This window comes from Penicillium waksmanii, assembly GCF_028829765.1.
Source record: "Penicillium waksmanii strain IBT 27052 chromosome Unknown utg000010l:1.0-3698451.0:1.0-3701458.0, whole genome shotgun sequence".
Lineage (NCBI taxonomy): Eukaryota > Fungi > Ascomycota > Eurotiomycetes > Eurotiales > Aspergillaceae > Penicillium > Penicillium waksmanii.
In genome coordinates this window covers 3,504,273-3,519,055 of record NW_026643256.1, presented here as the reverse complement: position 1 = coordinate 3,519,055, position 14,783 = coordinate 3,504,273, and the positions used below count along the sequence as shown (strand labels likewise).

The 14,783-nt window shown below is 48.2% G+C and overlaps 3 protein-coding genes across 3 annotated transcripts; 2 read left to right on the top strand and 1 right to left on the bottom strand.

Moving 5' to 3' along the window:
* Positions 1-146: 146 nt before the first annotated feature.
* On the bottom strand, positions 147-1,967 carry N7481_013279 (uncharacterized protein; the record flags this gene model as incomplete). Its single annotated transcript, XM_057272498.1, has 6 exons — positions 147-364; positions 391-1,326; positions 1,386-1,468; positions 1,538-1,651; positions 1,716-1,786; positions 1,863-1,967. The coding sequence occupies 6 exons, from the start codon at positions 1,965-1,967 to the stop codon at positions 147-149; spliced, it is 1,527 nt and encodes a 508-aa protein (XP_057116686.1).
* A 4,281-nt stretch (positions 1,968-6,248) lies between these two features.
* On the top strand, positions 6,249-8,156 carry N7481_013278 (arylsulfotransferase family protein; the record flags this gene model as incomplete). The annotated part of the gene is made up of 2 exons (XM_057272497.1): positions 6,249-6,746; positions 6,828-8,156. The coding sequence occupies 2 exons, from the start codon at positions 6,249-6,251 to the stop codon at positions 8,154-8,156; spliced, it is 1,827 nt and encodes a 608-aa protein (XP_057116685.1).
* Positions 8,157-11,224: 3,068 nt separating this feature from the next.
* mfsA (glucose-inactivated glycerol proton symporter STL1) lies at positions 11,225-12,859 on the top strand (the record flags this gene model as incomplete). Its single annotated transcript, XM_057272496.1, has 1 exon — positions 11,225-12,859. One exon carries the CDS (start codon positions 11,225-11,227, stop codon positions 12,857-12,859), a length of 1,635 nt encoding a protein of 544 aa, XP_057116684.1.
* Positions 12,860-14,783: the final 1,924 nt, after the last annotated feature.

Sequence of the window (14,783 nt, the reverse complement as noted above, 5' to 3'; positions counted from 1 at the left end):
ATCCACGGAAGTTAATTAGATGGCATAGTATGTACTTGGCCCTGCCCATAGCTAATTAAACATAAGATCTGGAGACAAAAAAAACCATGAGTCGAAATTCCTAAAATTGCGGTTCCGCCGTACATTAAGTAAAATATAGAGCTAGTTTACTCGTTCTTGCGGACCTGGGTGATAGGCGCTTGGTAAATCCGGCGGCCATGGAGGAAATATTGCACACAGGCAAAGATAACGACAACTCCAAATACCAAAATCGACCAGTTCATATCAACTGGCGTTGGGTTGGCCGCAGTGGGGAAGAATGTAAAGGTAATGGCGAAAATGAGATATGCGACCGAGAAAACGTTAATGGCCAATCCGAATTTCCCTAGCGAAATCGTGCAGGTGGGATACCACCTGGAAGTAAACGAGCGCGAATAAATGCGCCGATCGACAGGATATAAGTCGTAAAGAGAGCCGCAATCATTACCGACGCGACGGCGTTGAACGCAGCGGTCGAGCCAATATTGATTAGGCAGAGCAGCACAGTGATCATCGTTGAGACCAATACAGACGTAATAGGAATGTGAAACCTCTTGTTCACATGCGCAAGAGCGCCGGAGAACGGCAGGGCATTGTCGCGAGCAAATGCAAAGGTTTGGCGAGACGCGGTAGCAAGAATACTGATGGCACTGCAGACCTCCATAACGAGAATAATCGCAGCGACTCCATTTGCGGCGGCTGTTGAGCCAGTGGCATGTTGAACAGCGGGGAGGAAGGAAAATCCGCTAGCAGGGGAAATGACATCCTGGATGTTGCCCATGTTATAGAGAAGAGTGACAAGCATGATGAAACCCAATCCGCCGTTGATGAGTGCGGTTGAGACCATACACCAGGGCACAACGAAGGCAGCATTTTGGACCTCCTCGGCCATGTGAGTAGCAGCATCAGGACCTGTCCATGAGAAGAGAGGAGTGAGCTGGCCAACGAGACAGGCAAGGCCCATACCTGACCATCCTCCAAAGTTGGAGAACTCAGTCCAGACTGCAGAGTCAGGAGCCTTTCCAGGGCCCATCGCCCAGAGAGGAACCAGAACCGCAAGGAATCCTCCAAGGTGAAGAAAGAGAATAACTCCTTCAAGAGGAGCCAGCAATTGAGCGCCAAGTGTATTGATCAGTGTTCCGACAGCCGCGATTGCGATCGTGAGGAGAGTGCCGTGCCAGCGCTCGAAGCCGTAAACATATCCCGAGTCGTCGGAATAGTTGAAAACGAGTAATCCCTGGATCAAAGTTCCACAAAGGAAGCAGATACTAGCAAAGGCAGCTTGCCATCCCAGAACCGAGAGCCATCCTAAAATCGATAGGGTCAGCATGCAAACTAGCATTCGCACCCTTCGATGATATTCTTACCGGTGAGATAACTCAGGAATCGCTGGAATCTCGGGGCAGCAAATTCACTGACCCAATGGTACTGTCCACCAGAAGTCGGCGAGCTGGCGAATAGTTAGACTCATCAGTCCGGGCGCATGGCGCATCGAATAGCAATTTCCTGCGATACGTACATGGAAGCAATCTCCGCCATGGAGATCACAGAGGCGAAGAACCCCACAAACGACGCGATATAGACATAGATCATGCCGGCGCGGCCTCCATCTATAAGGCCATAGGTACTCGTGCTGCGCAGGGTGTGTCAGTCGGCAAGGGGGCTCGTTTGCGACCAGTCGGATCGGATGGGCTCACAGTAGAATCGACTCCCAACTCGCCATTAAAGTCGTAGTGAATCCTAAGATGGAGTAAAACTTGAAGTTTCGCTACTCGTATTGCCAGTCAGTAACCATATGCTTCAAGCTATCGCGGTGCTCCCCCGCATCGCCCGCTTCAACTGACCTTCAACTGCTGGGACTTGCCCAGTCGCTCCATATCGCGATCATCCTGTAGGCTTTGATCCAAGCCGACCTCATGGCTGACGATCTCCTTGTCTACACTCGACATGACTGCTAGGCGTGGAAAGGCAGAACACACTGCGATCGCAGGAACAAAGGAGATGGCAAAAAAAATCGCAGATCCGTGGGGAGACGAAGGCCAGGGGGTTCTTCTCCGTCTGGGCGCGAAGCCAATCACGACGAGCCGAAGGCACGCGGTGGAGTAAAGAGGAGCCCACGAAGTCTATTTAATTATCGCCACATACTGAGTGGTTCTTGGATCCCTCTTTCACCTCTTTCACCCACCAGCTTTGACTCTCGACTTCTCGAGGGTATCCTCGGATCTGCGTCATGCCGTTCTAGCGCCTACTAGTAATGCGACGATGCCTGCAGCTGGCGGCACTAGCGCACGCCATGACACCAGAAGAGTCAAGTTGCTGGACCTTGAGACCTAGTTTGCATAGGGATGTGGATCGCGGACCTTCCGAATGAAGTTCGGTGGTGGAAGGGTCTTTTTTTCCTGCATGTTTCCAGAATATCAAAGGGATATGACTCGACAACGCACGCGATCCGGGAGTCATTCTATCTTGGACTGCATGGAGGGGATGTACACCTTGACCTTAATCCAAGCCCTGGAGACCCCTCTTCCATCATCTCTTGCATCCTTCAAAATCCACTCGAGCGCGAAGAGCGCATTGCATGCATTTGAACTCTGATGGGTCGGGACTTTGAGATCACACCTGGGCACTTCGGTGGCGCCGCTAAGGGGTACTGCACGTACACATATCCTCGGCCCAGACACGGTGTGATCGGCGCAATCTTGGTACACATCGCGGAGCTCTGGGCAAGAGTGGAAACATTCTCCCTGGCGAGAGTGATTTTTATTGATCCTGGAAGGCGGCACGAACCGTTGAGCGACTCCACGATTCTACCTGAAACTCCATAGCTCGTCTCGTTGGATGCTTCTGGCCTTGAAATCGTGGGTCTTGCGGAGGGTCTGTGTAGCGACCGGTTCGCGGCAGCTCGCTCTAGCCGACGAGAATGCGAAGTTGATTAAGACGTCTCCACCTCGATCTTACCCAGGTGGTTGGTGGAGCCAGAGATGCTCACGACTCAACTTTTAAAACGCCAAGTGGCGCAATATCTCAAAAATGGGCAAGGTTCTTAGATTAATTCAATGATTAATCATGATTCAGAAATTCCACTTCGCGTCCTCCTGTGCTACAATAGTTTCGCGATAAAAGGCAAATGGTAGAGGAGGCGTTTCTACTCCGTAGTGAATGTGTCAATCGTGAGAGATCATTCCTCGCGTTTCCTAGTTATTTCCAGTCCGTGGCACTTATATACTTGCACATACCTTGGCAGATCCCCTCCAGTTTGCTTCAAGTTGCCTTGCTTACTTTGCTTGGCCGCAAATTAGTCACTTCTACAGCATTCCACCCACATGCCATGTTTATCTCGCCTCGCTTCTTGGAGAAGAGATTCGGAAGTACTAGTATTAGGGGATCTCAGCATCTCAAGTTACATACAGTAGCGTTGCAAAAGTTTGAAATCCCATATTGCCCACCATTATAGACCGCCTTCTAATGAGAAACTAATAGCTACCTAAGATGGATTAGTTAGGCCAATCTATTCCGTCTCAAGTAGCTACTAGACTGCGATTAGAAGGCGGAGACAAAAACAGTCAACAAGGGTTTTCAAACTTTTGAAACGCCACTGTACTAACCTTCCAAGGTCATTAGTGAACGGGCGTCAACTTGAATTTCCAACCTTGGAACCATGGAACTTCAAGTTGGTTGAACTTCAAGTTCAAGTTCCAAGCTTGGAACCTGCAAAGCCCTGCCCAGGTGCCCAGGTCAATGGTAGCAGTAGTATTAAACGACCTGCACAACCTGGGTCATTTATATCCATATAACTTGAACCCATCTGCGACTCGAGAACTCGGGACATTCAATGGAGTTTTCGGCCTCTTTCGAATCCTGTAAAACTTCAAATTCATAAAATAGTAGATAGCGATTCGGAGGTGTTTTGGACCAAAATAAATAAATTTCTAGAATGTTAGTGGACAGAATGCTAGTATACAGCGGGTTCGGACTTTCTCCTCAATGATTTAGCACCATGGTATCGCTTTGACATAGTATGCAAGAGCACGAGACTTTCAATTGGCCAACTTGAACATAGCTTATCACACCATAAACTGAGACACTAATACTAGATTTTTGTCTCTCGATCCATATTTGACCCTGACATTTCTTGGACGGTCGTTTCTGACTACTTCAAAAAAAGAGTATTACTCGAAACTAGCCAGATGGAGATATACACAATCCGAGATTGCGATTTAGTGCCGATGGAACGTGACTCAGGAATATCTCGCCGTTCCTGCATATGACCTAGATGTTAACTAAGTGTTTCTGATCATAAGCTTGATGGCGTTGGGTAGTGGAAAGCCATAATGCTAAGGTTCATGCTCCGAGCTACTCGAGCCGAAAAAGGCCCCGGCTTTAGTTTTGTGACGGTCGCACAGGATTACGAGGGGGAAATCTTGTCAAAAATATGATTGCCGTGAGGACCATAAATTTCAGTGGCGATGTGCTTACATGGTTGATAAACCGGGCCTCGCTCAGAGAATTTGATGCCGTTTTCTGGTGTTGTTCTACCCCCATACCAACACCGGAATTTCTATTTTCAACAACAGTAAAACCGGCTTTCCGCTTAAAGATGAATCGGAATGACTGACGGAAATTAGCTTATATGTATCTCAGAAATACCCGGAATTGGAGCCTGTTCAAGCTTTCGCGGCATCGCTATTGGGGAAAGATGAACACTTTGAATCCACCGACTCCAAAATTGCCCATCTTAAATGAATTTACAACACGAACATCCATCTTAGTAACCGAAAAGCGGTGTTCCGACCGGTTGAAATCGCCAGAGTAGTGGAATACTTACTAGAGATGATCGGATATCTCCTAGTCCTTTGGCACCAGGGGTAGTTATTCATCATGAGGCGGTATTATAGTGCCTCATTGATCGTGTATAATCTGCATTGGTATGGCAAATTTCCACCGTGTGCGGTAAAAAGATTTATTGGGTTGACTTTAAAGTAATGAGACTTGACAAACTTTGATTTCTAACTAAATGAGGTAGTTAATTTGACATTTACTGTACTCTAGAGCTACATTAGGGCCAGCAACTCCTACTCCTACAGCGTACCATAGTTTTAGGCAGCTAATCTTGGTTGTCGGAATTTACTAGTTCTGTTAGCTCTGCTTGCATGCTACTCAAGTCAACGCCAACGGCGAGGTGACGAATATAACTCGTACTCGTACCAGGGTGCATCCATGAATCCCTGTTCCGTCTAGCTTACTTTGGCTCTTAAGGCCGAGTCGGAGCAAAACCAGAGTGAAACTCCGATGATAAGATTTGTGCAGCGAATTGTTCGACACAGCCCAGACTCCACTTCTTCAACGGGTAATGGATTCGGCACTCGTCTCAACCTCTACTTTGAGTGTCTGAAAAGCCCCAAGAGTCTTCGTTTCTAGTTAGACATTGAGCTAAACCTCCACTATATACTCAATCTGTATCTGACATCGTCAATTAAAGATATAATTATAATTATAAGGAAATATCTCAATTGTCGATGAACGCTCTGAGGGACTATGGAGCCCACTCTTGCCAATGATTGGCACATTTGAGTTTCAAAACCCACGGATATCGGCACTCGCTACAGAAAGAATAGTGGGATCTACCACAATAGCCATTGCGCGCGGGCTATCGCTATTGAATGGCCCGCTGACGTTGTGCCGGGCGCCACAATATGCCAGCTGCGCCCGTAGACGCGTGGGCAGGTGGTCCGTCCCTGGCGGATTTGAGGAGAAACCAAGGACTATGGGGCTTCACCCACAATTCTAACAGCGATCCCCAACTCTGAATGGCTGTGTGCCATGTGGGTGTTCGCAAGGCCAAGACATTGAAGCGCAAAGGTCCCATTTCTCCCGCCGCGTTCACAAAAACACGCAAGACGACAGGGAATTCAGACCCACTGACGGCTTGGCATATAGGATATTTGATGATGCCATACCGAATCAGCATGTGTTGTTTTATGAGGTTATCCACGTTGCGATGGGGCCATGGATTACTTGCGGGGTGCTGTAAGGAGGTCGTCCTTCTCGATGACATCGCCCTTGGTTCTGGGCAAGGGACGCATAATCCCTTTATAGAGCCAAGCAGGCTTTCTTAAGACTGGGTCATGGCCCGCTCCGCTCCTCCCTACTTCTGTTTTCGTACTCGTTTGGTTGTTGTTCACGCCCTCACTCTCCCCTGAAACGCCCCTTTCCTGGAACGCAATGCGCCAATGTCCATGCGGAAATCATCCGCCGTCTCCCTCCTGAGTCCCTGGCTTGGTCGGGGCGATCGTTTCCGCAAGTGTTCCCTTCGGCGTTGGATTCCTGCCCTGGTGATAGCTCTCAGCGCTTTGGCACTCTTTTGGACATATGCCGTGCCACAACTTGCAAGATTTCGATTCCGCGCCGGGTTGAGCTGGTATGATATGGGATGGTACGGCTTCGGGCCGTCACGAAACTATGTCTCCTTCAACGAAGAATCTCCCGTGATCGAGATTACTCCCGCTGGTGCACATTGCGATCCACGATATACTTTTATAGCTCCACGAGGCGATTCCGTTGTCCATCCCGGTCCAATGATCTTAGATTCCAAGGGCGAGCTTATATGGACGAAGCCCAACTGGGGCACAACACAAGATTTTAAAGTTCAAAGCTATCAGGGTCAAGATTATCTGACTTATTGGCAAGGAGATGAGGAAGATGGTCATGGCCGTGGATCGTGGTATATGGTATGGAAATAATTACTCATTTATCAGCATCCAGATCTGGTATTGCCACACGGGTTGCTAACATCTCTTTGCTATTGGCAGTTGGACTCTTCATACAAAATTCGCTATATAGTATCGCCCGCCGGAGAAATAGAGGGTGATTTACACGACTTCCAAATAACATCCAACAACACGGCTCTTATAACAGCATACGAGCCTATTCCGTATGATCTGACATCCGTCGGTGGGCCCAAACTCGGATGGCTCTACGACGGTATTATCCAGGAGACCAACCTTGAAACTGGAGAGCTTCTCTTCCAGTGGCGCTCATCCAGCTTCTATCTCCCTGAGAGCAGTTACGAGCCACTTGGAGAGAAAGGACACGAACGGACACTGGGTTATGATTACTTTCATATGAACAGTGTCGACAAAGATAACCACGGCCGCTATTTGGTATCTGGACGACACACTCACACGGTCACCTGCGTGGACGGAATAACTGGTGAGGTTCTTTGGTCATTGGGAGGCAAGGAGAATGAATTTCTCGATGAATCGGATGGGGCTGCAACCCAATTCGCGTGGCAACACGATGCTCGTTGGCAAAGCTCCAATACTTTGACATTATTCAATAACGCAGCCAACCAAGGATCTGACAGGTCTTCCGTCAGTCATGGAGTCCTGTTGGAACTTGATATACCCTCAAGAAAAGCCAAGGTTTTGACGAGTTACGACCACCCGCAAGAACTCATGGTCGTATCCCAGGGAAATTTACAGGTCCTCGACAATGGAAACGTTCTTGTCGGGTGGGGCCACAGCGCTGCCTTCACCGAGTTCTCCCCAGAAGGCACAGTGCTATGTGATGTTCATTTCGGCGCATCGGCCTACTTCACCTTTGGCCGGATTGTTTCCTATCGCTCCTTCAAGAGCAACTGGATCGGTATGCCTAATACCGTTCCGGACGCTGCAATGACGAGAGAAAGTGTTTTTGTGAGCTGGAATGGCGCAACCGAGGTCGCAACGTGGCGATTCCAAGCATGGGATGGTGCAGACCTAAACAACATGACATTCAGCACGATCAGGGATATTTTGCGCTCTGGATTTGAGACTGAGATTCCTTTCCCTTCTGACTTCACTTCATATTTCCGAGTTGTCGCGCTCAAATCTGACGGCGCAGTCCTCGGCATGACGGAAGTTTTGCAGCGTGGTAGTACTGAGGCCATGGAGAAAAGTCCCACTTTGAAACATTCCTGGCGTGTTGCAATCGTGCTGCTTTTTGTCCTTTGTTGTCTGACACTTGGTTTATATTTTGCCATTTCAAGGTTTTCGCGATACCGAAGATCCCAGAGAGATCAGTCATATCGACCCCTAGCACATAAGGATGAGGATGAAGATGACCCGGAGAACGGGATCGGCCATCATTTGCCGATATAGAGTGGACGCTGGCGTCCTTGATACCCACGAACGTTCGTATAAAGATTTACGCAGCGGTCACAACTTGAGCTTCAGAGCCGTGGCTTGTATATAACTGAGCTTTTCCAATGAATCACTATTACCTAGGTATTAAATCTTCTTCGAGCTCTTTCTTAAGCAGCTAGGTGGCATCCGAGTACAATGCCACCGGCATTGACTCACTCTCCCTTGCACCTTCACCATCACGTTGACATCCCTCACATTTTTGATGCCTTGAAAAATCCGTCCTCATTCGACAATTCGGCGAATCCATCTTTCAGCTCTTAGGACGTGGCTCATTCGGCGCCAGGGTGTTTTCCCAAGACATGACTCGGTAGTGCGGGAAATGGACTACTAATCACTTGCTCAGAATTATGAAAGTGTCAATGCATGCGAATGAGAGACTGCAACGGAGGAAGCCGATTTGGATGCCTGATTGATGCCTGGGGTATTTATGTGTCAACACGATTTTTCCCGAAGATTTTCCCAGATATGCTCAACGCTACGGAACACTTTCCCACAGAGTATATGCAATCCTAAGTTCGGTTCCCCGAGGCATTAGACTTTCATTTACCAAAGTGATCCCGGCATACGCAGGCCAAGGCGACAAATGCTCCAAGTGCTCCAAGCCTTCAACCAAATCCGCCGAATGAACAAGTCAAATACTACTCGATGGATCCTTCTTGCCAAGGATGGGCGGGTGACACTCGGGGGGCCTGTCCTCCCCACCACCCGCCCCCGCCAGGGAACGCCCTAAGGAGGCCCGTGGCGCTTCTCGAGACTCTCGGCGTGCTCGGCGTGCTCGGCGCCTATCCTAAGCACAGCCAAGCCGCACTCCAACCGAGGCGGGTTTTGCCAATAGCTAAGCCACAATCCTTCGCCCCTTCGCTTGACTTTCTGTATTCAATCACTCATCTCCAGCTATTCCTGGGGGCGGATTTTAATATCCCTCATTTCGATTTGTTCGATTCATAGTTAGGGCAAGCGGGGATCAGGGCGCTATGCTTATCGGCATAACAGACGCACACGCACATACCATTGAGATCGGTATCGGATAAAATTATCTCATCAATGCGACCTGCGGTTTGGTTTTTGACTAACATCGTTTGAAAATCGGCAGATCCTCGGGGCCTAGCTACGAGCTACTGTATCTGCGGCTACCTGGTGGAGCATTGTGTCGCCAGTCTTCACTTCCGCTCAACTCTATCTCCATTTCACAGAAATTGGTTTTATCGGCAGACTGTTGTATTCAGTCAAGAATTGCCTCCCGCAAGTACGGCGAACTTTCCTGCCTTGTGCGATTCACGGCCCGTTTATTCTAACCAAAGCCCAGATCTTGGCCACCATCGCCAAGCGGTATAGCGACATTGGCATGCATTTCCCGTCCACTCATTTCAATTCTGAAATTACGCCTCTGCCACCATCTCCTGGTGCCAGAGAATGACGTTTCTGTTTCTCTGTGTCTGTGTTGCATGTGGGTATCCCGCTAAACCTGCAGTTTTGCCAGTGACTCTGGGTGTGCTATCTTCTTGGAAGGCAATCCTTAGTGGTGGAGTTTCGCAAGATCGGGGCTCTTTCGGGCTTTTTGACCAGTACCCTGATTCCCCGTGGGGGGTAGAAAATGAGAAAACGATAAATCCTGGCCTGGTTCCTGATTTCAGAATTTACTATTCGCTCTTCAACCAACGGCAATTATTAGATTAAACCACATCCATCAGATGAACTCTCTGAACTCTTAGCATCACCTATTGATGTCTATGCTGATTTTACAAATGCATTGTGCATGGGCGAATGAACATAAATTGGATCGAGTCGTGGCCGACTTTGTGAATAGTAGGTGGTATCGTCACAGTGAGTCGTAGGTCACCTTGGATGGCTGGTTCATGCTTCCCTCCAAAGTGTTCGTTTAGCATGGAATATGGGTTCCTGGGGTGCACTCAAATTATAGTGCTTGCTAGAGTATACAAATGACTGGACAGAGTGTACTGATTCGGCTCCGAGTCCACCTACCTCATAACGGGGTCGGAAGGCCGGCTTGACGCGACAAGATAACTAACCCAGGTGGCTTCCGTCCGCATGCAAGCCCTGTGTGCCGCAAAGGATGTGGGTGTCATTGGTCAAAAAAATTGTAAGTATCGGGGCTTATTGTGCCTAAAATGGAGTTGGAAACTTGGCGAAAAGAATTCGACGTCATGTTTGGGCGACAAGACCTTGGCGGCTTCAGGTAAGCATACGGTGGCTGAAATCAAGTGTCGATGGCTTTTATGATACCCCGAACATTTCCAAGAGTCAAATCAATTGCACGTTGGAAGCATATCGCGTCGTAAAAGAGAGGTTAAGGTAGGATATTTGATGGATCCCTGTCAGGTAACTATCATATGGGGGATGCACATAGATCGGAATAAGTCATTCGGTACGGAGTAGATGTAAAAGATTCGGAGAACAAAGACACGGGCCAAAAGGATAAAACCACTGGGTCGGAAGGGCCTACCGCGTAGAGAGAAGTATCCACAGAGTGACAATATAGGAACTTCGCTATTTGCATGCTGAATCCAAGTTCAATCCTACCGAGCAGTCCCAGAATCATCCCGCGCCGCCACTTTATGTGTAGATAGCCTTTGATAGTCTTCATCTGTCCACCTAGTATCGTACCATCATCTTTTACCCCATCTTCTCGGTATTGTATGGTAGCATCCTACACCCCCCCTGTCAATCCGCACGTGAAATTAGTTTCAGATTCGCCATGCAATGCGCCAAGTGCCAAGGGCCCCCGCCAAACGCCAAGTAAAAGCATTCCCCGACTAGAGAGCCTTCGCTGGACTTTCCAACTTGGGGCCTGGCCAAGATTTAAGTGGGCGTCGGATATTCAATTTACAGTATAGCTTGGATGCGCCCTGAAAAAAGCCCCATGGGGCCCATGGGGGCGCTTCCTATAAGACCGCGCGAATTTCTGTCCCGACGCTCTCTTTCTTTCTGACTACTTTCTCTAGAGCTCGCTCTAACACTCTTCTTCCCAACTTTGACGGTTTGACTCTGCGTCTACCATCAATATGTGGACGACTACCAGCGGCTTAAGTGGCCGGCCACTTCGGCTGAGCATCACCTTCGCCGCTGTCGTTGGTTTCTCGCTCTTCGGCTATAACCAGGGCATGATGGCCGGCATCCTCAGCGGCACAGAGTTTACCGCCAACTTTCCTATTCTCGCAATGCCCGACGACGCGACCGCATCTCAAAAACACTACATCGATGTCATTCGCGGTGCTGTCACCTCTTGCTATGAGCTTGGCTGCTTCTTCGGCGCTTTGTTCTCCATGTTTTACGGCGACAGACTTGGTCGGACTCGCCTGATCTGTATGGGTGCCAGTATCTTGATCCTGGGCGCCCTGATCACAACACTCTGCTTCACTGGAAAATGGGAAGTTGGTCAATTCGTCATTGGCCGTGTTGTGTCAGGTGTTGGAAATGGATTGAACACGGCCACGATCCCGGTATGGCAATCGGAATGCTCTGGTGCCCACAACCGTGGCTTCCTGGTCTGTTTCGAGGGCGCTATGATTGCTGGTGGCACCTTTATTGCCTACTGGGTAGTCTTCGGTCTCTCGTATGTCCCAGAATCTGTTCAGTGGCGATTTCCCGTGGCCCTTCAAATATTCTTCGCACTGATTGTGGCCGCCGGTGCCCTGATGCTCCCGGATTCCCCATCATGGTTTGTCAAGAGAGGACTTGACAAAGAAGCTTGTGAAGTTCTTGGCAAACTTAAGGGAACTTCCCCTGATTCCGATGAAGTGCTTCGTGATTTTAATTTCTTAAAACAAGATGTGGAATCATCGAAGAACACCCAGTCAAACTGGAAGACCGTCTTCACATTTGGTAAGACGCAGGAATTCCAACGTCTCCTTATTGGTTGCTCTGGTCAGTTTTTCCAGCAGTTTACTGGCTGTAATGCTGCTATTTACTACTCAACTCTTCTCTTTGAAGAGCATCTTCATATGGAGAAGGAACTTTCTTTGATTATGGGTGGTGTATTTGCAACTGTTTATGCTATCGCAACTATCCCATCCTTTTTTATGATTGAAAAGGTCGGACGCCGAAATCTCTATTTAATTGGCTTCCTAGGCCAAGGTCTAAGCTTTGTCATCACCTTCTCTTGCTTGATTAAAGAATCCGAGCAGAACTCCAAGGGTGCTGCTGTTGGAATCTTCCTCTTCATCGTTTTCTTTGCATTCACTCTCCTACCACTGCCATGGATCTACCCACCGGAAATCAACCCTCTCCGTACCCGCACTATCGGTGCATCGGCCTCGACTTGCACCAATTGGATCTGCAATTTCGCCGTGGTTATGTTCACTCCGCTTTTCGCTGGCCAGAGTCCATGGGGAGTCTATCTCTTCTTCGCTCTATTCAACTTTTTGGGTGTGATCTTTGGCTTCTTCTTTTATGTCGAAACAGCTGGCCGTGAGCTGGAGGAGATCGATATCGTTTATGCCAAAGCCCATGTCGAAGGAAAGATGCCATGGAAAGTTGCCAAGGACTTGCCCAAGCTTAGCTTTGAAGAGATCACTCAACAGTCTCGCGAGCTGGGCTTGGATACCAATGACCATGGCGTGCATGAGAAGAGCGAGCTTGGCCTCACTAGTGCCAGTGATAGTGACCAGAAGCCCGAGGAGCTCCCGGAGAGGCAGTGATACACTCGTGGTGGATGTGGTATTGCTATGATCGATGTTGCCCATCATGATTCCTAGTAGTAGGTGCTTGAAGCGGATTGTTTTACAGTTCATTTTGCTGGGTTCATATTGCTTTACCTAGGCTTCTACTGGATATCTTGATGTTTTGATGATCGAACTAATGAACCATATCTGGCCAAGCCACTCTGTAGTGAAGAGTACAATACGACTAAGTCGAAGTCTTGTTATATAGAATTACTTTTCGGCTGGCGAACATCAATTCAATAATTAATGCGACCTTTCTCGTTCTCGGTCTTCCACCTCTCTAGCTAATTAAACTCCCTAATACTTTAACTTCTTATGGCTTTCCCTCGAGATTCTTGCAATACATTAGAACATAGTCCGATTATTGCAGCCACTAAAGAGGGGTGGCCTGTATTTCCGTCAATTGATATAAAATTGCACATAACTATCCATTTTCCTCTTTTCCTACTTGCGAGTTTCAATTTCGATAAGAAAGACGATAACCATCCCATGTTTCGCTCTTTCCTCGATTAAAATCTGGTCTGCCTCATTAGGAAGAAGAATGAATGGAATCAAAGGACATGGAGACTAAGATATATCAGTTAAAACAGCTAGAAGGACTTGATTATCGACCCTACAGCCATCTACCAGGGTTCTTCCCCAGTGAAAGCCATGTTGCATCTGAATGTATACCATGTTGAGATCCATGTTTCTTCTGTTACACTGGGCCACTAATCGAAATGCTACCGAACAAAGAGTTGTCGTGCTCTGGTTCGTATCACCGCATAATCTCTTTGTTTCATCTGGACTTTGAAAGTTCAAGTTGTTGGATGCATGGCCGACTTCTGATAAGGGCAGAACATCCAGATGCTGTGAGCTGTTAGACTCAACAGCAAATGGCGAGGCTTCTGGTCCAGGGAAGCCTATTGGGCTTGTTACACTGAACAAGTGACTAAAAGCATCCAGCGAAGTCGGACTGGGAGAGTAAGTAGGCAGCGATGGCATGGCCTGTATTAAAGAGGAAATAATCAGACCGGACCTTGTTCACTTGTATTTAGAGAGGTTTACTGTTGAAAAGCGGGGGGTTCGGCTCCCAGTATCGTCATCTATGAACCGATCCTGGAGTCCCCGGATGACGCCTAAGCCGTCAAGTAAAGATTCCATATAATCATTTTCGCCTTTTAATCTGCCCACAGTCGTTTTATGAAGCAATTCGTTCGAAGCAAGTGTAAGTTCACATTCTTGGATCCTGCTTTCGAGGCTTCGGATGTATTCCTGCCGCCGTGCCCTTGACTGTCGTTGGTTATGGCGAATTCGTGCGAGATCCTCGCTCTGAGAAGGGATGGTTAGTCGGCAACAATACTAATATAGTATATCGAAGTTCGCAATATCAGCCATTTGAACACCGACCTTTGTTTTTGTTTTCTGTCGGGGCATGGTGTCAATTGTTCGAGCAGCTCACAGTAGGAAAGGATCTGGCAGCTACGGGGACAAGTAGCATGGCTTGGGCATAATCGGTGGGGAAAACTTCCAAACAGAAGAAATCTTAGGGTAACTATTATGATTTCTCATCCTACCCCACCTGATCTTTTAAAATGACTGATTTGATGGCCGATTGAAAGACTCGCAGGATTCGGCAGCCAATCACAGAAAAGTGGCATGTCACCACATTCAGGAATCACTGCGGGGCAATCAATACCATTCCTCATTGGCTAGTGTCCTCTGTTTAGCGCATCCAATTATCATTCGCCGATGACATGCCGTTGTTTCTAGAGATACAAACATTTTTGCTCCTCTGTTTTTCTGTTTTAAACCTAGCGCTATGATACTTGTAACCCGGACAAGGTCACATTGGGCTACGGCAAATATTGCGACGAGATTAAGGATAAGTCCTCACTCAAGGCTGCTCCTTTCTCACCAA